A 25,662-nucleotide genomic window follows, 5' to 3' on the forward strand; every position below is an offset into this window, starting at 1 on the left:
TCATATGTGGGTAATTAGAAGAAAATACTCTGCAAAATGATAAAAAATATTTTTTTCTCTAAAAAAAAATTATAATTTTTTTTGTTTAGCTGTCACAACTTTAAAAAAAAAACTCACAAATAAGCTATCAGAGTTTAAAAACCTTAATGGCATTTCGTATTCTGTTTGACCCATATGATAGTCAATATCTGAATAGCATAGCTGCCAACTGTTGGTTCCTAATTTTTTAATCAAATCTGAATTTTCGTGAAACTGCAGTATGTTTGCTTTTAAACCAATCCCTTGCTTTTAATCCAATCTCCTCAGGCGCGCTTCCTGTGATTATTTTGCAGATGTATTTTTTAGTAGCTTTTTGTTGGACAGTGCTACTCTAATAGCTGTTGCTGATCATTTCACTAAATTGTTAACACTGCAACTATTATTACTTTTTAACAAATGTATTAAAGTATTTAAACACCTGCATCGGAAATATTTGTTTATGATGTAGATTATTATTTACCTGTGTTTTATAATTTGGAGAGGAATAATTATATAATAGGTAATGGTTGTTTTTAAACTATTATACCGGTATTTCTAATTGCAAAATAATATTAATATTATAAATTTCCCACAAAAGATGGAGTTTATAGTTTTGTTTTACTAATTTACATAAGGTATTTAATGATATTTCTATTAGTGTTATTATTTAATAGTTACATTTTTGTCTTACTCTTGTGATTGGTGCGTATAATTTTGTCGCATGTAGTGTTCCTAAATTTTTATTCCTAAGGTTGGCAGTTATGGAATAGTTATAACATCAAGCAGTCATGGCCCCATACCTGTGCCTTAAAACCTTGAAAACCTGTGCCTTATGGACTGCAAACTTTTTGCCAGTCTGACAGTGGAATAAAATATTTTTCTTAACTAATTTCACAAAATATTTTAGGCTTCCATCATAATTTTTTCCTGATTTGTGATGATTATTATTATAATTAATTTTTTTATATATAATGTTTGCTTTTGAGACTTTTCTTAAATAATGTTTTGAACCATTTCATATTTTTTACAGTAACAAACTATAACTGATATAAGGAAAACAATATCATTTCAAACAAGGTTAGAAGATAATATAACTTAGAACAAAGCAAAGGAAATTGAATGAACCCCAAAAAGGGTACAGAAATAAACATACAGTACAGAACCCGTTATCCGGAAATCGGAAAACCAAAAAACCGGAACGAAATTCGATAAATTTTCCCACTATTTTTAAAAAAAAAAAAAAAAAATATTCCCTCATAAGATTTCAGGATTTTTCTTTCTTTTTTGAAAGATGTTTACCTTACCATAATTTTGGAAATAATCATTAGTGTATTACTTCATCGTTTTTTCTTCTTTTTAAGATTATTTCCAAAAATAATTTCTTTGTTAGTTGGGTTTAACAATACAAAAACGGCTTTTTGTAGCGATTCAGAAAACCGGAAAAATCAGTTATCCGGAATAGCGATGGTCCCGATCGTTCCGGATAATCGGTTCCCTACTGTACTATAATTTTAGTTTTATAAGAACCTTCCTCTTTGTCTAAATACCAAATATAAAGTTAAGATGCTGGCGAAGATTCTTGTTTATAGAGCCTTAAATATAGTGTGTCTATTATTGCAGTTTTATTTGTGCTTGATTCTAGTTTTTTCTTTTCTTCTATGTGGCATTAAGTATACCATATCCTCTTGTGGTGGATATAATTTAGCAGTCTAATAAACTAAATAAAATAACAATCAAATGATGTTTCACTTTTTGGTTCAAAGTTCTTCAAACTTCAAAGTTCTTTTACTTATACTTAAATTTCATGCATTTTGAAGAAACATAGAAAAAAGGTTTGCCTTTGTTTATGTTAACTTATGTTGTATGTTAACTTGATGCACCTCATAGCAAAGTTAGAATTATAATGATTTTTTTTTAAATTGAATTTGTAACAATTCTACAATTAAATAATACTTCTAGCTAAGCTAGTTAATAATTATTTTTATTCAAGCTCAATGCCTTCATGAATTCCAATAATGGCAAGCTAAATAAAAATTAACTGTCAAATGGAAAGTAATTGTAAATTAGAAAATAATAGTAAAAAGGTAAGTGAAAAAACTAAAGATCAATTAATTTGCAAAGTTCAAATACTTATGTTTAGTTGTAACTGAAAGTAATGATTTTATGTCAGAAGTTAAATAAAGGCTTAATGTAACGTAACTGCAGCTTTTGACATTGCAAAAATAATTCAATTTTAAAACATTAACACATAATCTGAAACCCAAACTATATAAAACTTTGATGAAACTAAATGCTATTTACTTGAGATTTGGTCTCAAGAACATAAAAAGATTTAAAAAAAAGTTATGTGGTCGAGGAAGATTTTGAGAGCCATTTTTGAACTATTCAGATAGAAATGAGTCAATCAGAAAACTCAAAAGCTTAAGAGTTACACATTGGGAATCATGTTCACACCATTTTAAAATCAATTTCGCGATTCATATTCAAGCGAGTTTAAAATGCAATGTCACTATTCTTATTCACACGCTTGTATTATTAAACAAGTCACATATTGCGATTCGTATTCATGCAATTTAAATAAACAAGCATCCCGATTCGTATTTACTTGATTTAAAAATCCGGTATCGAAATTTGTTTTACCTCCTTTTAAAATCTAATGTTGCGATTCAGATTCACTTGATTTTAAAATCTAATGTCGTGCTTTTTTTATATAAGAACTAAGTTTTTTTTTCTTAAATTAGTTGCTATTGAGATGTGATATTCTTCATTAGTAGGTTTTTTAACTATAACTATTTGTTCAAAAAATTATATTAAACACGTAGAGTATATATATTGATATCAAGTTTTTTTGTATATAAAATTTTCAAGGGTTTTCTCCTTGTGTTAGAGTTGCTGCTCTTTTGAGATTTAACTCTATTTTTATTATTTTTATTGGCTCTGATAATAATTATGCAAGTGATTCATAAAAACTTTTTAAATTTATATTATTAATTAATATATTTTGTTAACCCCATGTTTTTTAATAGATTCACTATGAAATGGTTGGAAAAGAAAACAGCTTAAGGGAAATTTTGAAAGAAATTTCTGAATCTTCTAAAGTGTGGGAATCTTTGCAGGAGAAAATGAACTATATTTTATGCATTGGAAACTATGCCATGAGTGCTGTATTTTAATTCACTCGTTCTCTGTCTTTCATGAAAATGTTATCATCGTCATCTGAGTCATAGGGGAAAAAATATTAAAGTATGTTATGTTGGAGTACTACTTTTCGTGTAAATAGTGTATTTATTTTTGAATAAATGTTTTATTACAGATTTTGAATTAATTATTTTTCTAGTTGCATCTGATTGCAATCTTTTTTAAATTTCTCTCAAAATATAATTTTGACTCAAATCAAATCAGTTTATTTATAATAGTCAACCCATGTTTTGCACCAATAAAGTGTTCTTACCTTTTGCACATAAACTGATATTGTTTGGTACTTTAAGTATTTTGGGGAAAATATGCATTAATGGTTGTATGTAAAGTATTCTTGCAACAACCAGATGTGGGTCAGTTATATCATGTCTGCAATAAATGCTTTTTAGTTGGATTTTAACTTTTGAATTTTACCTTCAAATGTTAACTAATTAAAAGGTTATTGTAAATAAACAAAATCATCTGAAGATGTTCTTTAGGCTGAAATCTTCTAAAACTAAAATCTCAAAATGCGATTTTTTTTTATTTTTTTTTTTAATCTGAAATTTGAATTAGTTATGGTGTGGCCATGGTAGAAAATGGTTAGCAGACCAACAATTTTCTTTTAATCCCATACTCCAAAAAACATTTATTTAGCTAAAGCTTTAGCTTCTTACAACTCACATCACCAGGAGGGAAAAGTTAATGCCAATAAAAAATTAAGCAAGCTTTTTGAAACTGACCTCCAAGGTTAATGTTTGGCCATGAAAAGTTGTTTTGTTATAGCAACTCATGAATGAAAGTTATTGATAAATCAAGTATTAGTTCTTCTTGAAATAGAACACTAAATTAACTAATGTTTGTCCTCAAAACCGTTTGGTAAACCTCATAACCTCCTTTCTAAACAAAAATTTTTATTTTCAACTAATTCTAAAATAGATATTTTGAGTGAAATATTATAGGCAAACCTTAATATACAGGCGAAACTATTGGTACAGTACACTCTCGATTATCCGTGCTCATTCCGGAGTCAAACAAAAAATATAAAGAGAAACATTTTCAAGATTAAAAAAATTTGATTCATGAAGTTATAACACTACCAAATTTTTGGAAGCAATATTCGTTATTGGATTGCAGTATATGGAACATCAGTAATATGGTCTAAGGTAAAATCGTCTCCGTTATCACGATCTTGGAGAAAGATCATACCGCTTGATGAACAATCCTCTTCAGATGTTCAAGAAAAATATGATAACAGTATTCTCGAACATGCAAAAGAAATCTAAGGTTTCGAAATTCTTGATGAAGAAAATTTAGAAGATAGGTTTCAAAGTGATGCATGTGAGCCTGGCTTCCAGTATTTGACTGATGAAGACATCGTATATTGTTAAATCAAATAGTGATGATAGTAACTGATGTAGTAAATGACTGAAATACAATTTCTCATTCTGCTGCTCTGTGGAAGCTTTATTAGATTACATGGGAGGATTTGATTACGTTGACATTACTGCGGTTCGCAAAATATGTGTATCGATATATGGCGAAGACGCATTGCACATTTTTTAAAAAGGAAAATTCCTAGTTTGATGTTATGCATGCAAATGTCAGTAATTTTTATATTTTTTGTACTGATATTGAATTTTTCTTTAACAAAAGGAGTTTTCGGATTATCCGTGTTTTTCGATTGTCCGTGCGACCTGTCCCGGTGATTAACCCGGATAATCGGGAGTGCACTGTATTTTTAAATGTTGAGACAAACCAAAATAAAGAGTTTTTCATGAAAATTTTGTTTGACAAACCACAAACGGGCTCATATTGGTGAGAAACCTAATTTGTTGAAATTAAATAATAATTGTAAATGAACAGATCATTTTGAGAAAAGAAATATTTTAATAAAGATTATAACATGAGAAAAACTTCGTCAGAAAAAGAAGCTTCTATTGATATTTTTTTTAAATTACAACGACTGTTGCCAAAAACAGATTAACAAATAAGGCAATTCATCAATTAGATTACTTGCAGTAACCTAATTGGTTGATTCTATCATCGTTGGTTTTATTGATTAATCATTACTTTATGTGTACAATATTTGGCTAAAAATATGCCTTGTTCCCTGTTCTGGTATTTTATATACCTTAACAGGGCCCGGGAATGATCATTACACATATACATAATATATCACAGTTATTCTGTAAAACCTAACTGAGTCCTCAAACTATTGAGAACTTTCTTCGGAATGTTTTTTGTTAATGGTCAGCTACATTATCTCGTGAATTAATATATTGAAACTCAAAAATTTTTTGAACTACATTGTCACAAATGAAATTATCCATAAGATGTATGTGATTACTCCAATCAGACGTAGTTTGATTTTTAGCTATGAACATAGCTGCCTGGTTATCAACATTTATTAGTATGGGAGGTGGTACAAACATTTCTTTACCGAGCTCAAACAGTAAACTCTTTATCCACAATACTTCTTTGGTGGCATGGGTCATTGCCAGGTATTCAGCTTCTGCAGAAGACAATGCAGTGCAATGTTGTTTCTTACTGGACCAAGACACCGCAGCACCCCCAAGAATGACCACATAATCACTAAATGATTTTCTGCCAATGCAATCTGCTGCTCTGTCTGCATCGGAAAATACTTCTATCTTCTTTCGAGTTTTTCTATATGTCAAACAAAGATGTTTTGTATGTTTAAGATACTTGAATAAGTGTTTGACACTTGGCCAATGGTTTTCAGAAGGTCTTTCCTTAAACTGGCTCATATAAGTTGAACTATAAGCAATGTCAGGGCGAGTACCACAGGCAAGGTACAGTAAACTGCCTGTATGGAATTTTGTTCGATGTTTCTTTAGTTTCCTTCCACTCATCATCGGTTAACTTATAGTGTTCAACACTTGGGTCTAAGGGAGTTGATCATCCTCTGAGTAAGGTTGCATCAAACGTTTTCAATACTTCAACGTAGGATGATTGGTCTAGGGTTAAGGATCCATCAGCATACCTTTTCACTTTCATCAATAAAATTTCACCTCCTTCTCCAAGATCTCTTGCTCTAAACTTTTGTTTAACCTTAAGTTTAAACAAAAGTTATCTGTGACTTCTGGATTTCCAACAACAAGCATATCATCAGCATATATGTCAAGGTAAAGTGTTTTATTTGAATGATAGTAAATACATAGATCGCTTTTAAGGTGGCAAACAAGATGTTCTTTGCCTGGCACTATGGCTCCTTCAGGCTGTTTCATGTAAATGCCTTCTTTTCAAGTATCATTCAGGTAAGCAGCAGTTATATCAGGGTTCCCACGGGTCAGGGAAAACCTGGAATTGTCAGGGAATTTTATTTCAACTCCAAAAATCAGGGAAAGTTGCAGTTTTCTTGCAAAAGCCTGGAAAACTCCTTCATTATTGCTGGAAAGAAACCAGTCTTAAAATTATCAGTAACAATACTCAGTTATTGAGATTCGAGTTAAATAATTCTAACATCTATTATTTATTGTAGAAGTTTTACATTTTAGACATACTGAAATGCTTCCTTCCTCATATAATATTTATTTTTCACAAAAAATCTAATACTTGGCATAACAAATAAAAGAATCCAAATTTTCTGATGAAAAATTTCGTAGTATAGATAAAATATGGTATGGATTTTCGTTGAAATTAATCTGGAATACCTGGAAAAGTCAGGGAATTTTTTTTTTCTGAAATTGAGTGGGAACCCTGTTATATCCATTTGATGAATATCCATTTCACATTCCACAGCTAGTGCCAATAAGATCTGATAAATTTTGATTTGATCACGGGAGAGTTTCTTGAAAGTCAATTCCAGGGACTTGCATGTAACTTTTAGCTACCAGTCTAGCTTTAAATTTATCACAATCTCCTGTCTACCCTTATGAAAAAATCGAGGTATAAAGGAGGTTGTTATTTAAATACGTCGCTAAGGTTGAAAAGGGTGCAAATGAATACCTCAAAATCAACCTTAAATATACCTCCAGAGGTATATATGTTTCAACCTGAGGTGTTTAATTTTACATCTGTGGAGAGGTAGATATTTACTACTTTAAAGTGTTTCATTTTCAACCTTAGGTTATTACTTATCAGCCTGAAGTATATTTTTTTACACTTGTGGAAGTATTTTTTCAACAACCTAAGGTGTGTCATTTTACACTTCAGGTTATTATAAATCAACCTCAGGTGTATTTTGTTCTACCTCAGGAAATTAATTTTCATCCTCAGGTATATAATTTTATGCTTGTAGAAGTATATATTTATCAACCTGTGGTGCGTTGTTTTACACTTCTGGTCGTTATAAATCAACCTCAGGTGTATTTTGTTCTACTTCAGGTGATTATTTTTCAACCTCAGGTATATAATTTTATGCTTGTAGAGGTATATATTTATCAACCTGTAGGGCGTCGTTTTACACTTCTGGTTGTTATAAATCAACCTGAAGTGTATTTTCAACACTTGGAAAGGTTATTTTTTTATTAACGTCATGTGTTCCATGTTCTACCTTTAGTTATTATTTCGTAACCTGAAGTATATATTTTTGTATTTTTAGAAGTAGTATTAATTCATCAACCAAAGATGCGACATTTTACACTTCAGGCTTATGTAGCTCAACCTAAAGCTGTTTTTTCAGTACTTACGAATGTGAGGTGTTTACTCAGTTGTTAAATTTTTAACCTTACTATATAAAAAATATAATATATATATAAAGATATTATCTATATTATATGAAGAATAATGTATGTCATTACATTTTTTCACTAGTAGAGATCTTCATTTATCAATCTGAAGTTTTTAATATTAAACCTTCGGCAGTAATTGCTTCCTTTGTTAAGTTATAAAGAAGGTTTTAAATGCATAATTCTTCTGTAATTTTAATAGATTGAATTAAATCATCTTAAAATAACACTTATCCAAATTCTACAATTAGAACTCATGCTTTTAGAAAATAGTTGTCTAATGTGCTTGAATTTCTTAAGCTATAAAACTACAAATTTAAATAATTAGTCAGCTGAAATTCAAATACTTTTATTTAAAACTAAAATTTAATTTTTTTACAATTCAACAAAATTATTTTAAATACTGTTTCCGTCTACTGTCTGCCTGTTGAAACTTGTAATTATTGGAACCTAAAAGAAAAAAAATTAATTAGTAAGTAAGTCATATTTACAATAATAGTGGCAGGTTTTAAACTATTAAAATATTAGAAATTATTTTTTTAATGATTTAAATTAACTGGATGAAGTTAATTTTCTTTATCAGATAAATAGTAGTACTCTTCTGCCATTTCTATTCAATCCTCATAGCTAAAAAGCATGACAGGTACCACAGCCACAAAATAAAGTACACTAATGTCAGTACTACCATTAACAACATTTACAGAAATTCAAAGATATAATTCCAATCTTAATATGCAATTTTAACACTTTGTATTTTTCTATACATTTGGTATCATTATGGTACTTGTAAGTTTGATAATTATATTTTCTTTCTTTCTTTTCTTACAAATCTTTAAACTCAATAAACCTAGTCTATATATTTTTAAACTTTTTGTCAGACTTTATGAAACTAATAGCTTTTTTATAAATTTTAGACGCTGATTCTGAAGAGGACTTCCGTTATTGTCAATCACATAAGAGTTTCTTAAAAAATAGTTATTTAAATACTTTTTAATAAATGTAATCAAGAATCAACAATCGTCTAATAAATTAAATTTTAAAGTTATGTACCAATTTTAATTCTTTTTTTACACTCAATCGAATAGAACAAATTACAAGTTGATAAGGAGCATTTATTTTAAAGTTGTGAGTAATTTTATGTGAGGAAAATGTCTAAGAGAGAATGATTTGAAATAATACTTTTAAAATAAGTTGAGTACAATATCTCCTATATAATTTATAATACCAAGCAGAATAAAACTAATAGCTAGTTGTTACAAACATTTGTTTAAATATAAAAACACATCCCATAAGATGAAATTCAAAAAATTGCATATTACTTTTAACAATAAATGTCTTTATTTGCAATTGATTTGATTCAATTCAGCATTAAAATTGCATAAGAAACTATACTGGCTTATTTCTAAAACATTTAAGATTTCCGAAAGTCGCTAATTTTTGAGTAGTGAACAGCTGCATAAAAATGCTCATAACCTTGAAACAAATTGTCATATAAACTTGAAATCGGGTTAAATTTAATTCTATTCAATATTTTAATAAGTAATAACAATCTGCTTAGTAAATAATTAACGTGGGTAAATTGAGAAAAAATAACACGTAGTGAAAATAGCAGTGTGATCAAACATAAAAAAGTGAGCTAGTACAGTTACTAGTTTTCAATTATCAAATATCTAACAAACTATTGTTACAACAATTGAATAAATGCTGTAGTTTATTGTTGTTGTTGTTAATTTAAGTCGCACTAGAGCTGCACAATAGGCTGTTGGCGACGGTCTGGGAAACATCCCGGAGGATGATCCGAAGACATGCCATCACAATTTTGATCCTCTGCGGAGGGGATGACACCCCCGCTTTGGTAGCCCGACGACCTGCGCGCGAAGTCGAGCACTTTACGCTAGCACAGTTTAACGAGGACCAATACCGCACACCCTCGGTCCCTACGCAGACTGATCCAAGTGGTCACCCACCCGCACACTGACCGCAGCAGAGATTACTTTTTCTTTATGGTATGAATTCAGAACTATTTCCTAGGAGAAGGCTGAGCAGTAACTTGCTAGTCACTTCTTCATCGCTGCTGCACATGTGCTATTTACAGCCTAGGTCATCTCAGCAATATCAGGGAACAGTGGATAAGCTCTGTAAATATGCATATGTATATATACATGTATGCAAGAAAAAGAAATTGCCCGTTAATCAGATTTAAAAAAAAAAATCAGATTTAAAATACAGTGTTATTATACATATTTTGACTCATAAACAACAATATCAACTTTGCAACAGATATCCGAGCAAACGATAAGCATACAGCTATAGTAGAATTTCAAAGCAAAATTGCTATTTTAAAGATATTTCAATTTTCAATGATTTATTTATAAGAGAAATTATGAACATTTTACTCAACTAATCAGCTTGCATACTGCAACGTTGAAACATATACATTTAAGCAAAATAAAAGAATAGTTATATTTGAACAAATTGCAAACAATGAAATATACTGTGCATAACCTGCTGTAACGATTCACCAGTAACGTTACCCTAAACAGCGACGAGAAATATTTCGATTGTTCTCTCTTATTGCTAAGCCTACACTAATATAAAGTGACCACATTTTCACTGAGACAAAGCGGGACAAATGGGATGAAATGAGAATTACAATTTAGTTATATATATTTTATTGTATACATTCATATACTTGTACAAAAATGTATTTATTATTAATTATCGGTGACTATAAAAATATTTGTAAAAAATAATAATTTGAACATTATGATTTTTAATCAAATTAAATTTTTTATTTAAAAAAAATTATGATTTTCTTTCACGGTCATATTTTTGATCCGAGTGAATACTTTGCAATAGATTCGGATCATTTATTAAAATGTCGTGAAATATTTCACATGAATTGGTCAAATTATATTTTACACTTAAAATAGATTTTAAAGTTTTAATGTTCAACTGCGTTTTTTCAGTTGTCCATATTTTATTGATACTAGAAAAAACACGTTCTGTTGCTGCATTTGTTCCCGGAAGGGAGAGCGCGAATTCTACAATTTTCAAAATATTTTGATAAGGAATATTATTCTGTTTAAAATGAAGGAATAACTCCGTCCATTTTTTGTCTGTTTCCACATTTGCAGACAACCAACATTTAATTTTTTCATCTGTAACATATCTTTTTACCAATGACACCTCATCAAAAAGATCATTTTCGCAAATATTATTTTTCGGAAAATGGTTACTAATATATTCAAAAGATTTTTCCACATATTCCCATAAAATCTCCTTTTTTAATGTCACCCAATGAAAATTTTTTAACATCTTCGAATTGAACTGTCCATTCTTCAAGATATTCCAAGCAGTTATTATAGAAATTTTTGACATGGTTCAAGAAATCAGGTCGTTTAATGGCACCTTGTTCTTCCAACCTAGTGATGTCTTTTCGAATAATTAAAGGAATGTAATCATTATCAATTCTTTCTCGTAATTTTGTTTTTAAAATATTGATTTCATTTGACACTTCCGTAATTGAAATTTTGTCCCCTTCAATAACTTTCAATAATAAAATAGTGAAATAATGTAGCTTGGTTGTGAATGAACTGAAGCCAAATTTGTGATGTGCCATTTTCAAAAAAGAGCTGCAATATTCTTGGACATTTATCTTGTGATAAAAAGTATGATTTTAATGGTTCGTATATTTTTAAAATATTTTCTACAGCTGGTAAAAGAGCTAGCCATCGTGTTTTGCTGTAACCAAGAATTCTTTTATATTCGATTTCTGCGATTTCACAAAAATCCTTCAAACTTTCAACACGCACAGTATATATATAAAAATACGAATAAATTTTTGCAATAATATTTTCAACATCAACTGGAAGTAAGTCAGATGCTGTTTGAATAGCATTATGTAGAATGTGAGCTGCACAACCTACTCCAATAATTTTTTGGTTCAAATGTTCGTTAAGTTTCGTAAAAACGTTATTGATGCCTCTTCTAGCTTTTCCACCAAAATTTGCGTTAGTGTTATCCGCACAATAGGCAATAATTTTATCGTTCAAATTATTCTTTTTCAAAATAGTACTTATTGAGTCAAAAATTATTTGTGAAGTTTCACCCGGCAATGAAACAAAATCTAATATTCTAATTTTAATTCCTGTTTCCGGATCAAAAAATCTAACAATTGTGGGAAATAATTTTAAATGTTTGTGGTTGGAAGCATCAGAATATATGGATATAAATGAGCATTTTTCTAATTCTTTCTGCAGTTGTGAAAACGAATATGGTGAAAAAACATTACAAATAATTGCTTCGGTTTTTGTCCTCGCACATGCATATTTTTTGTCGTATAATGTTTTGATCACTTGCGACGTACAATCCATTGATCTGAAACTTTGATTGTGGTTTATGGTGCGGAAAGCAAATAGCCCTTCCGCTAATGCAAGCTGTTTTTCCGTGTTGCTAAAGCTAGCACTGCGAAAAAACTGTTCCATTTTATATGAGGAAGCGACATTATTAAAAAATCTTTTGTGCCTCTTTGTCGCTAGATGTTTAGTAATATCGTTTTTTCCACCATGTGAGACCGAAAATTCAGCATTGCATTTATCACACCGTACCATATAGTCTATTTTAGTTTTTTTAATAAATGGTAATTCTCTGCTTAGCTCTTCATTAAATTTGCATTCTCTTTTTTTACTTATCTTTTATTCTGTGGGTAAATACTAGAAATAAATAAAAAAATTTACTACAAAGGCTAAAAAAGAGTATTAAATTTTACCTTTCTGGCCATTACGTTGTAGCGACTATTGCTCTACCACTATCTTCGTCAATCGAATCGAGTCAAACCGAAAGTCAAATTGAAAACAACAAACCGCACTGTCTATCGGCAGTCCGCCTGTCTGCACTTATCTGAATTAAGCCGAGACGTAACGACAATGATCGAACACCACCGAATAAATCTAACTCGGTACATTGCCTAATTTAGTTTACTCTGCATGCATTTAATGTATTTTTTTAAATCTATTTTTTATTTCTTTATATTCACCATAATACTTAATAAATAATAGGTAATATATTTTTACAGTACATTTAAAATAAGAAATGCAAATATTTTCTAAAAAGCGGGACATTTTAAAAAATCGGCGGGACGCGGGACAGTCCACAAAAAAGCGGGACTGTCCCGCCAAAATCGGGACGTGTGGTCACTTTACACTAATAGCTTCTAAAAATATCCCCCAACTTAAACTATTTAAGATCAGGAAGCATCTTTAAAACAAAAATAATAAAATTTAAGTTTGAAAATCGAAGCATATTTGATTAAAAGTGATAAAACCAAATTAATAAATGTCAAGCACACTTACCGAATTTCGAATACACTTTCGATTGTCAACACACACGCCATTTGCCGGCTCGCACGGAATTCTGGGAAGTGAGCTAGTTAATATGAAGTGTACTTTAAACAACCTTAAAACAAGCTTAGGTATAAATAAAATGACTTCATACACCTCAATAAATACATCGCTCTCGTTAGTTGAAATAAGGTTGATTTTTTTATACCTCGTAAATACCTCATTCTCGTTAGTTGAAATAAGGTTGATTTTTTTATACCTCATAAATACCTCTTTTGTTACAAGTGTAAGAAAAACAACCTGGTATACCTTGGAAACTACCTCATCAGTCTGGTTGATATGAAGTGATTTTAAAATAACCTCCAAATAAGCTTAGGTATAGATAAAATTACTTCATATACCTCAATAAATACCTCACTCTCTTTAGTTGAAATAAGGTATATTTTTTTATACCTCGTAAATACCTCATTCTCGTTAGTTGAAATAAGGTTGATTTTTTTATACCTCATAAATAAAATACCTCTTTTGTTACAAGTGTAAGAAAAACAACCTCGTATACCTTAAAAATCACCTTATCAGTCTGGTTGGTATGAAGTGCTTTTAAAACTACCTCAAAATAAGCTTAGGTATAAATAAAATGACTTCATATACCTCAATAAATACCTCACTTTCTTTAGTTGAAACAAGGTAAAAATTTTTATACCTCAAAAATACCTCTGTTGTTACAAGTGTAAGAAAATCAACTTGGTATACCTCAAAAATCATCTTATCAGTCTGGTTGATTTGAAGTGAATTTTAAACAACCTCAAAGCAAGCTGAAGTGTATGTAAAACAACCTCGTCCACCTTAATTACAACCTTTACGAGGTATAATTTTTATTGCTGTTTTCTGTGCAACCTTAAATATACCTCAAATATACCTCAAATCAACCTTAATACCTCAAAAATACCTCAAATCAACCTTAAATATACCTTAAATTTTCGTAAGGGTACTCATACATTGATCTTTACAGCCGAAGGATTGGCTATGCTCTTAACCCTCAAACATTGCACTACAAGCAACGATCACTATATCTGTCTAACGGACAGCCGTTCGATCCTTCTGTCTCTCAAAAAAGGCACCCGGCGGAAATCTCCACGAATCTCCCTTCTTCTTCTTGACCAAATTGCCAAAACTAGTCAGACAGTGAGATCTTTCCCCTTTATTTGGGTTCCAGCTCATTTAGGAATAAATAAAAACGAACACGCAGACCAGCTTGCAACACAAGCACTAAACAAAAACTTCATAAGCCACCTTTCATCACCTCAAGACCTCAGTCAAACCTTCCTTAATGAACTGCTAAATAAAGAACTCTGTGTATGAAAGGCTCCCTTATGAAAATTTAAGGTATATTTAAGGTTGATTTGAGGTATTTTTGAGGTATTAAGGTTGTTTTGAGGTATATTTCAGGTATATTTAAGGTTGCAGAGAAAACAGAAATAAAAATTATACCTCGTAAAGGTTGTAATTAAGGTGTACGAGGTTGATTTATATATACTTCAGCTTGTTTTGAGGTTGTTTAAAATTCACTTCAAATCATCCAGACTGATAAGGTGATTTTTAAGGTATACCAGGTTTATTTTCTTACATTTGTAACAAAAGAGGTATTTTTGAGGTGTAAAATTTTTTACCTTATTTCAACTAAAAAGAGTGAGATATTTATTGAGGTATATGAAGTCATTTTATTTATACCTAAGCTTATTTTGAGGTTGTTTTAAATTCACTTCAAATCAACCAGACTGATAAGGTGATTTTTAAGGTATATCAAGTTGATTTTCTGATACTTGTAATAAAAGAGGTATTTTTGAGGTATAAAAAAATTGACCTTATTTCAACTAACGAGAGTGAGATATTTATTGAGGTATATGAAGTCCTTTTATTTATACCAAAGCTTATTTTGAGGTTGTTTAAAATTCACTTCATATCAACCAGAATCATGAGGCAGTTTTTAAGGTTCACCAGGTTGTTTTTTTTACACTTGTAACAAAAGAGGTATTTACGAGGTATAAAAAATATAATTTTTTTCAACTAAAGAGAGTGAGGTCTTTATTGAGATGTATGAAGTCATTTTATTTATACCTAAGGTTGTTTTAAGGTTGTTTAAAGTACACTTCATATCAACTAGCTCACTTCCCAGAGTTCCGTGCTAGCCGGCAAATGGCGTGTGTGTTTACAATCGAAAGTTTCTTTAAAATTCGGTAAGTGTGCTTGACATTTATTAATTTAGCTTTGTCACTTTTAATCAAATATGCCTCAACTTTCAAACTTAAATTTCATTATTTTTGTTTTAAAGACGCGTCCTGATCTTACATTATTTAAGTCGGAGGATATTCTTTGAGGCTATTGTTGTAGGCTTAGCAATAAGACAGATCAATCTAAATATTTCTCGTCGCTGTTTAGGGTAACGTTACTGGTGAATCGTTACAGCAGGTTACTCACAGTATATTTTATTGTTTGTAATTTATTCAAATATAACTATTCTTTTTGTTTTGCTTAAATGTATATGTTTTAACGTAGCAGTATGCAAGCTGATTGAGTAAAAGGTTCATAATTTCTCTTATAAATAAATCACTGAAAATTGAAAGTTAACAGTTTCTATATATTGCAGGTAATAAAACAAATAAACAATACTATTGTAAGGAACGAAATGCATATTTGTTGCCTTCAACAAAAATCTAACATACATATTTAACTAATAAAATAAACATATACAATAAAAATTGCAATCAGGGTAAATACATCACACAAAAATTTTAATATTTCTTCAAAAGTTGCATTTTCATAAAAATATATATTTACAAACATGAAGAAAAAAAACAATCCTGTTTTTCGAAGTAAATATTCATTTTTTTAAATTAATGTTTACTATTAACAGGTGATTCTAAGGTAGGAAACAAGTTTACCATATCAAATCAACAAATTTCATTAAAAAATATATGAGAATTCCTTATAAAATCTGAAATTTTTTTTTAATAAAAATATATGTAATATGAGATAAGATTCAAGCTAATTTTAGTGAACTAATTTTTTAACCCCCCTCACAAATTAATAAAGCAAACTTCATAAATTTTCATAATCTGAAAAATATTTTGTTTTTAAACTCCAGAAATGATGAGAAATTGGAAATTCTAACATTATCGCAGAGAAAGAAAAGAATTTTTTTTATTTTTAAATGTGCAGAGTAAATAAAAATATAACGCTAATAAATAAAGAATTTTGAAAATTAAATTCTAATAACATTAAATTATGTAAGGATCGCAGAAAACTATAATATCAATGAAAAAAAATCAGAACCGAATAATTTCGGTAATAATAAGTGAGTGATATTAGCAGCGATTACATTATATATAAGCGGGGATTACTGAACTTACATATACATTGCCTCTAGAGAGAAAAAAGTTATTCTAATTCTAGATTGTTCACCACATTAGCAAAATAAATTTTTCCAGTGTCATAGCACTGGATGGAAATAGAAACAGAAGATATATTTGTCACAGGAATTAAGTTAAAGTTGCCAGAATTAGTTACTTGTGTAATATGGCTTAGTTCAACATTAAAATTAAGATTAAGAGAACGCATCTTTTCACCAGAAATCATTTCTTCAATAACACCATAATAATTCCAGCAACAGCATATTGAATTCTGACAAGTACAAGTTACTAAAATTTTTACGAAGAAATTAATGCAGCCTAGTTTAAGTTTACTTGCCCTTTTATACATAAGCTTGGTTTAGTTGAGTATCTTAAAAGTATTTGTATGTGTATCACCTATTAAATAATATCTGAAGTTAGTTAGCAAAAAGGCAACTATAGGTAAAGGAAAACTGGCATCCACTTAAAAAATTCTCATGCAAAATTCAAACTTTTTGTCCGTTTAGTCCACTAAGGCAACGCCCCTCTCTTCCGTGCCACAGGTCCTGGGTTCGATCCTTGGGCCGGGCAAGGTTGACTCAGCCTTTCATCCCTTCAGTGGGTCGATAAATGAGTACCAAGCATGCTTGGGAACTAAACACTGGGGGTTCCGCGTTCGGCTGACCACCTAACCGGAACATCTGCTCCTGCATCCCAGAGCCCAAGGTCAAGAAAACTGAAATGGGCACAGTAGACCTTGGCCCTCTATGGGCTGTCGCGCCACTGTGTTTAGTTTTATTTTAGTTTTTAGTCCGCTAAGGCAAAATCTTGAATATTATTCTAGATCAACATGATGCAGTTTAATACTTTGGAATGATTTTCAATTTATTTTTAATAAGACTCGTGAAGACTCGTAAAGAGACTAAAAGAACATGAAAACTTTTCGTATAAATAGTGTGCTCTAATAAAATAGTTTTTATCTTTAATCCACAAAGAATATTGTATAAAACAAATTTACTGAGACAGCTATTCCAAAAAAATAATTTTATTATTTCAATTAAATATTAAAATCATTTTGGTGAACCTATACTTAATCTGCTTATATTGTAGTTAAAAAAGTTTAAAAGTATTATTGACTCTGGATTTTTGTTGTCAACATTAGTAACTTATCAAAGTTATATAAATATATATTTCAATTTCCTTCAATTTCTTAAAAAAAAAATCTCATCTGAAAATTTCCAAATGAAACTTGCTATGTAACTTTTATATAACTTGATTTTACTCAACTTGAACATGCAACTTTTACAGAGCTGCTCCGTAAATGGCATCCAGAATTTCAAGGTTTGAATAAGGCTGTCAATAATACGTGCTCTGCAGCTAGGAGGAAGTGGAGACTAGTAACTGGAGAGCCTTCCCCTGGGAGTAACTCTAAATATACACCAAAAAGAAAAAAGACAAGTAAATTATTCTCCTTTGATTCAATGAAATCTTTTCACCTAAAAAATTACTGATAAAGTTTGCATGATCTTTGATTTTTGAAAACATTATTTTACAGCATTATCTTAAATTATTCCCTCAGGCAAGTAAACATATAAACTTAATGTTGCTTTTATTTCGATGGGGCATGAAAAACACAAAACATTGATGTTCTATATTCTTTTATTAAAAGATGATTGATTCTTGATCACATTAAATAAAAGGTTGAAAATGACCTTTTGTTTTTAAAAACCTTACGTGATAGACAATTATTTTCGGAATCATCAGCATTGAGAATTGGTTTTAGTACAATTTCTTTTGCGAAATTGGACTAAAAATTTAAACAAGCAGGCCAGTGTAATTGAATTTATTCAAAATTTGCTGAGAAAAAAATTTAAATATCAGCATAACAATCCATAATTAAAAATGGTCGGTTGAATTATTGGAAAATTAAGAATTTCAATAAGCGTGTTATTTCTACAGCAGTTTTTATATGCATCTTATAGAAAAATTAGCTTTTTTAAGTGATATGTTTAAACAGTCAAAATAAAGAATTGAAATATACTGGGAGGAGAGTTTTGCAGGTCATTATTATTATTCATCTGCTGTTACTAAAGAAACCATTTATTTATTCAAACTTGAATAGAAATAATAATAAAAGGTGATTTATGCAACGAAATAAGCTTTAAAATATTATTCTAATCTTTTAAAATTTGTCATTATCAATGTAAATATGACTCTCGCTAATTCAAATTTTTTATTTATAGGTTCCAATGCTCCAAATAACGTAAGCACAGCAAACTTGCAGAAGAAGCAGAGTAATTGTCAAGAATTTTGATTTCTTGAACGAAAAATTAATTTTTTTTGTTAATAAAAGTTTTTATTTGTAAGCTGGCTAAATTATTTAAATTTGCTGTTATTTCGCTTTTACAAAAAATTAGCGCCTTTAACATCTGTTCTATATAAATGAGTTCCCACATTTTTCTGAAACAAATGTATCCTCTTTTCACGATAGTTTAATTGAAATTATTAAAATTACAGAAACATTTGAAATGTTCTTTTAAGGTTTATGAGTCAGCATACTTAACATTATTCAACTCTACATGTTAATTCAAGATTAATAAATTTTATGAACTATTTAATTGCAAATTAGCACAAGGTTCACAAACTATAAATTAAAGGCGTTAAGTGAAAATTCCTATTTTGAATTGTGTGAGGAAGAATACATTCCAATGGGTTGTATTTCAAAATTAAAGGAAGATATATTCTTTGCATTGCATTTTACTTTTCTTCACATAATACATGGAAATCAGTCGAAAATTCTTTCGAAAGAAAGATTCATCCGTATTCCGCCTATGTGTTTAGAAAATAGTTTCTTAGCATCAGGATTAGCAGTGAAAATTAAGACAGACCGTAAAAAGTTAATAAGTAATTACCACCTAATGTGTAACATTAAAAACTCCATCAGAGTGATAAATACCTCTACAAGTGAAAGGATATATATTTTAGGTTAAAAATTAGCAGTCTAAGGAGAAACATTTTAATTATATTTAATTACCAGCATTAGCATAAAAAAATATAACCTGAAGGGAAAAATGGCATATTTTAGTTTGATTAAAAAAATTTCCTTTACAAGCATAAAAACTTATATTTGAGGTGAAAAATAATACACCTTACGTTAGTAAAAAATCACCTTTCCAACTATCAAAAATTACACCTGAGGTAGATTTGAAATAACCTGAAGAGTAAAATGACATGCCTCAGGTTGAAAAATATATACCTCTACAAGCATAAAATTAGATACCTGAGGTTGAAAAATAATTACCTGAGGTCGAACAACATACACCTGAGGTTGATTTATAATAACCTGAAGTGTAAAATGACACACCTTAGGTTGTTGAATAAATACTTCCACAAGTGTAAAAAAATATATTTCAAGCTGATAAGTAATAACCTAAGGTCGAACAAAATACACCTGAGGTTGATTTGAAATAACCTGAAGTGTAAAATGACACACCATACGTTGAAAAATATATATCTCTACAAGCATAAAATTAGATACCTGAGGTTGAAAAATAATTACCTGAAGTGGAACAAAATACACCTGAGGTTGATTTATAATAACCTGAAGTGTAAAATGACACACTTTAGGTTGTTGAATAAATACTTCCACAAGTGTAAATAAATATACTTCAAGCTGATAAGTAATAACCTAAGGTTGAAAATGAAACACTTTAAAGTAGTAAATATCTACCTCTCCCAAGATGTAAAATTAAACACCTCAAGTTGAAACATATATACCTCTGGAGGTATATATTAAGGTATATTTGAGGTTGGTTTTGAGGTATTCATTTGCACCCTTTTCAACCTCAACGACGTCTTTAAATAACAACCTCCTTTATACCTTTAAAATATACCTTGTTTATACCTCATTTATACCTCGATTTTTTCATAAGGGCTTGCAAATACTTCCTTTCCTTCTCCCAACTTGATGGATCTCAAGATCACCGTCTACTAATCAGCTCCCAAAATCTCGATGTGTTAATTGCCAGGCTCAAAACTAAATCTCTTCCAACAAATGCTATCTTACACAATTGTAAATTGATACAAAACCCAAACTGCCCGCACTGCGGAGGTATCAACACAAACGATCACTACCCCCTGGAATGTCCCTCATTCCAGGACGCTCGAATAGAACATTACCATTCCTTATCGCTTCTGAATCCAACTTATACCATATCGTGAAATTGTCTTTTAGTCCTCGGAAGTCCCGCAGTGGACTGATCGTTAAGACACGGTTCTCACCAGATCACCAATGTCAAACATCACTGGCTGCTGTTAGTGTGCGGATGGGTGACAACTTTCATTAGTCTGCTTAGGGACCGAGGGTGTGCGGTAGTGGTCCTCGTTAAACTATTCTACCTCAAAGTGCTCGACTTCGCATGCAGGCCGTAGGGCTACCAAAGCAGGGGAGTCATCGGCTCTACAGAGGATCCACAAACCTCTTCTGAATTTTTGCTATAACCTCCAGCTATCAATTAAGCCTCAACCCTAAACCAAATTAATCGAAATACAGAGCTATAAGCTAAAGCATAGAGCTCGTTCATAGAGCTCGTCATAGAGCTTGGTTCAAATTTATAAGCCTGGGTATCCATAATCTTACAAATGTAAAGTGAATTACCATCGTTGTAATGGAAACGATATAGAAAGCGCTTTAAAAAAATTATTTCCACGCAGATCTAATTCTTCTTTATGCAGAAAAAAAAAATCGATGTGAATGATAAAATATCTTCTTGCTGACAATAAATAAAATTCATATTTTGCGTGCATAAATCTTTCTTTTTTTTTAAAAAAAAAAAAGATAGTGCTTTCTACACGGTTTATATAATTAATATACTATTCATTAAGTGTGTGTCATTTCTTCCTGGCAAAAGGCAACATTCTATGTTAGCAGTAACATTCTATGTTGTGATACTAACAGCAAATACTATCTGTGCAATGTGTGTCACAGTTACAAAGATGTTCTGAAATATTTACACCTATATATATTAAAATATTTACACCTATGGAAATTTAATGTCTGTACTTTGTGTGTTCATAAATTTCCAAGTGTAGTTCATGATTATACTTCTTTATTGTGAAACATTTAACTTCAGTTCTGAAAAGTGTACAAAAAGAGGTAGTTTCATTTAATTGTTTTGAGATCATAATGTGAAAATAATTTATTCAGTGCATTATTAAACTGTTGCAGATAATTAAGATGTCTGTCACTTTCATACAACACATATAATTTGATATTTATACACAAAAAATTTAAATTGTGATTTTCCTGTTCATACTAAGGAAATATTTTCTGTATTCTGTGAAGGCAATTTAATAGAATTAAACTTTTTTTGACCCTCCCAAATTTCTTTTAAGTTTGTGAAAGGGGGAAACAAAATTTTTTTTGCTTTTCTTCATTTATAATGAACTATATTTCTGCAGTGTCTGTTTGAATAAATAACTATTGAAATTAAATTGGATAATATCATGTTCAAAGCAAATAATATCATTGTTTATTCATGTTTATTTTTATAATATGTCTTCCTAATAACAAATAACATTAATGTTACACTGTCTTAAACTGCATTCATTCACAGTGTATTGAATTTAATTGAATCTAATACATGAAGTTGTACATTATTTCTGCAGTTTTTTTTTGTGATAAAAAAACATAAAGTTAAATAATTTAGTTTGATATGTTCAACAAATTATTAAAGTGTTTGTGAAAAATAGAAAGTATTTACCTATCAATATAATTTAAATTAATGTTTTCACATATGCATCTATTAATAAATCATATGCCTGCTGTACGGTTTTTATACTATTATATTTTACTTAGTTAAAAATTTAGTCTAAGTAAGTCACTTGATACAGAATGCTCTTTTCTGTATCATGTTATTAAGGGCCTAATTTTATTCAGAATACGTATCATCCTGTAAGTAAACCTTATTGTTATTCTAACAAGAATTTTTTAGGAAAAAGTCTGCCTAAACACTAAAATTTTTACTGGTGAAATATCTTTTTCTTGTAGTTCTATAAAATAGCGGTTTTTCGAAAAAAGGTAGTCTGAAAAAACACTGTCGTGTTCATACTTTCTTCTTGTAGTATATGTAATAAGAGTTTTTCAGAAAACAGTAATATGACTAAACACAGCTGTGCTCATACTGGTGAAAAACCTTATTCTTGTTGTATATGTAATAAGAGTTTTTCAGAAAAAGGTACACTGACTAAACACAGTCTTGTTCATACTGGTGAAAAACCTTATTCTTGCAGTATATGTAATAAGAGTTTTTCAGAAAGAAGTACACTGGCTAAACACATTCTTGTTCACACTGTTGTCAAGCCTTATCCTTGTAGTATATGTAATAAGAGTTTTTCACTAAAAAGTAAACTCACTACACACAATCATGTTCATACTGGTCAGAAGCCATATTCTTGTAGTATATGTTATAAGCGTTTTTCTACAAGTGAACATCTGAAAAAACACAGTCTTGTTCACACTGGTGAGAAGCCTTATTCTTGTAGCATATGTAATAAAAAATTTTCGCAAAAAAGTAATCTCACTACACACAGTCATGTTCATACTGGTGAAAAGCCATATTCTTGTAGTATATATAATAAAAGTTTTTCTCTAAGTGCTCATCTAATTCAACACAGTCTTGTTCATACTGGTGACAAGCCTTATTCTTGTAGTATATGTAATAAAAAATTTTCAAAGAAAAGTTCTCTCACTACACACAGCCGTAATCACACTGGTGAGAAACCTTATTCTTGTAGTATATGTAATAAAAAATTTTCACTGAAAGGTTCTCTCACTACACACAGCCGTATTCACACTGGTGAGAAACCTTATTCTTTTAGTATATGTAATAAAAGTTTTTATTATGGTGGGGATCTGAATAAACACAGTCGTATTCATACTGGGGAGAAGCCTTATTCTTGTAGTATATGTAATAAAAGTTTTTCTTATAGTGGGGATCTGAATAAACACAGTCGTATTCATACTGGTGAAAAGCCATATTCTTGTAGTATATGTAATAAAAGTTTTTCTCTAAGTGCTAATCTGAATCAACACAGTCTTGTTCATACTGGTGACAAGCCTTATTCTTGTAGTATATGTAATAAAAGTTTTTCTTATGGTGGGGATCTGTATAAACACAGTCGTATTCATACTGGTGAAAAGCCATATTCTTGTAGTATATGTAATAAAAGTTTTTCTCTAAGTACTCATCTAAATCAACACAGTCTTGTTCATACTGGTGACAAGCCTTATTCTTGTAGTATATGTAATAAAAAATTTTCAAAGAAAAGTTCTCTCACTACACACAGCCGTATTCACACTGGTGAGAAACCTTATTCTTGTAGTATATGTAATAAAAAATTTTCACTGAAAGGTTCTCTCACTACACACAGCCGTACTCACACTGGTGAGAAACCTTATTCTTGTAGTATATGTAATAAAAGTTTTTCTTATGGTGGGGATCTGAATAAACACAGTCGTATTCATACTGGTGAGAAGCCTTATTCTTGTAGTATATGTAATAAAAAATTTTCACTGAAAAGTTCTCTCTCTAAGCACAGTCATATTCACACTGGTGAGAAACCTTATTCTTGTAGTACAGTCAACCCCACTTAAAGGAATATCATTGGTTCCTGCCAACTCTATTCCATTAAGCGGGTTAGTTGATTAAAAGGGGAGTGCATTATTTAATCTTATATTTGAACAAAATTTTACTTCTAAATGGTATTTAATACATAGCTGTATAATGTTTTGATTAAATAATTATAATTAAAACTATCAATATTAGTATCATTGAATATGAATCTCATTTAAAGTAATAATAAAATAAATCAATGCTAATGAAAAATATAATATATGTACCATATTTTATTTTATTTGAAAAAAAAATCTGTAATGGAACACTGTTTTGATATACGTTTAATTGAACATTTCTCTACTTTTTTTTTCCAAGTTGTACAGTACATTATAGTCCCCTCTATTACACCATACTGGTGAGAAGCCTTATTTTTGTATTATATGTTATAAAAGTTTTTCACAAAAATTTTGTCTGACCAAACACAATCGTGCTCATACTGTTGAGAAACCCTATTCATGTATTACATATAATAAGAGTTTCTCACAAAAAGTAATCTTACGGATCACAGGTGTGCTCATACTGGTGAGAAACCTTATTCTTGTAGTATATGTAACAGGAGTTTTTCATTAAGACTTAGTTTGACTCAACATAGTCGTCTTCATAGTGGAGAGAAACCTTACTCACGTAGTATATGTAATAAAGCTTTTTCAAGAAAGAATTGTCATGTTGTTGCCATGTCACAGTCATGTTGTTGCTATTTAAAAGCCATATTCTTTTTTATGTTAAAAGTTTTTTTTTTTCACTTAATGTCCATCTAATTTATTGTAGTTTTATTCATACTGGTGAAAAACCTCATTTTTTTATATATATAAAAAAAAGAGAGTTTAATTTTTCAATAGCTGACTTTAATGTTTGTGTTTTCACTGGTTAGTATAATAGAACAAGAGTTTTTTTCTCAGAAATGTCATATGTCTAAATACAGTATTGTTGATAGTAGTGACACACAATATTTTTGAAGCATGTGATAAAATAGTTTTTTAAATAATAGGGATCTAAATGTTAGCATTCATGTTCATATTGGTTTTAATTTACCTTGATTACTGGATTATATTACTTTTTTTTACAACCAGTTATGTTTGACTAAAATATAAATTGTTATTTATTTTCTTGCCGAGTTCAAGTTAATGTTTCATTTAATGAAAAAAAATAAATGGCTTCTAGCAACTTTGTCATAAAATTATTTGTAACATCTTTTATTTAATAAATCTTTTCTAACACATGTTGTACAATTATTTTATAAAAATAGCTCTTGTAATTGTATTACTGAATGTTTATTTTTCTTTTAAAAAAAGACAAGGGGTGAAAATCCCAAATTAATCTCTGAAATTACTTTTGGTATTAATATTTGTAATTAAAATTTAACTAA

General features: G+C 29.9%; 2 protein-coding genes, 2 long non-coding RNA genes and 1 pseudogene across 4 annotated transcripts in view; 3 read left to right on the forward strand and 2 right to left on the reverse strand.

Moving 5' to 3' along the window:
• LOC107445490 (WD repeat-containing protein 36) overlaps positions 1–3,332 on the forward strand; it is a 30,754-nt gene extending 27,422 nt beyond the window's left edge. The window contains exon 20 of the mRNA XM_016059892.2: positions 3,045–3,332. Coding sequence (XP_015915378.1) covers positions 3,045–3,191 — 147 coding nt within the window. The 3' untranslated portion in view covers positions 3,192–3,332. The remainder of the gene's footprint in view (positions 1–3,044) is intronic.
• A 2,109-nt stretch (positions 3,333–5,441) lies between these two features.
• Positions 5,442–6,071, reverse strand: LOC122270547 (uncharacterized; annotated as a pseudogene).
• Positions 6,072–8,180: 2,109 nt separating this feature from the next.
• On the reverse strand, positions 8,181–14,082 carry LOC147804037 (uncharacterized). Its single transcript, XR_015429206.1, has 3 exons — positions 13,244–14,082; positions 9,884–10,025; positions 8,181–8,339 (listed from the first exon to the last, which is right to left on the reverse strand). It is a non-coding gene; the product is annotated as an uncharacterized LOC147804037 (long non-coding RNA).
• Positions 14,083–15,163: 1,081 nt separating this feature from the next.
• On the forward strand, positions 15,164–19,584 carry LOC147804038 (uncharacterized). Its single transcript, XR_015429205.1, has 3 exons — positions 15,164–15,468; positions 17,929–18,078; positions 18,864–19,584. It is a non-coding gene; the product is annotated as an uncharacterized LOC147804038 (long non-coding RNA).
• Positions 19,585–21,191: 1,607 nt separating this feature from the next.
• LOC107445473 (uncharacterized) lies at positions 21,192–25,515 on the forward strand. Its single transcript, XM_043055092.3, has one exon. It carries the CDS (start codon positions 22,778–22,780, stop codon positions 24,272–24,274), a length of 1,497 nt encoding a protein of 498 aa, XP_042911026.1. The 5' UTR covers positions 21,192–22,777; the 3' UTR covers positions 24,275–25,515.
• Positions 25,516–25,662: the final 147 nt, after the last annotated feature.

Source organism: Parasteatoda tepidariorum, chromosome 9, assembly GCF_982258835.1.
Source record: "Parasteatoda tepidariorum strain Cologne lab strain chromosome 9, Ptep-v5.0, whole genome shotgun sequence".
Classification (NCBI taxonomy): domain Eukaryota; kingdom Metazoa; phylum Arthropoda; class Arachnida; order Araneae; family Theridiidae; genus Parasteatoda; species Parasteatoda tepidariorum.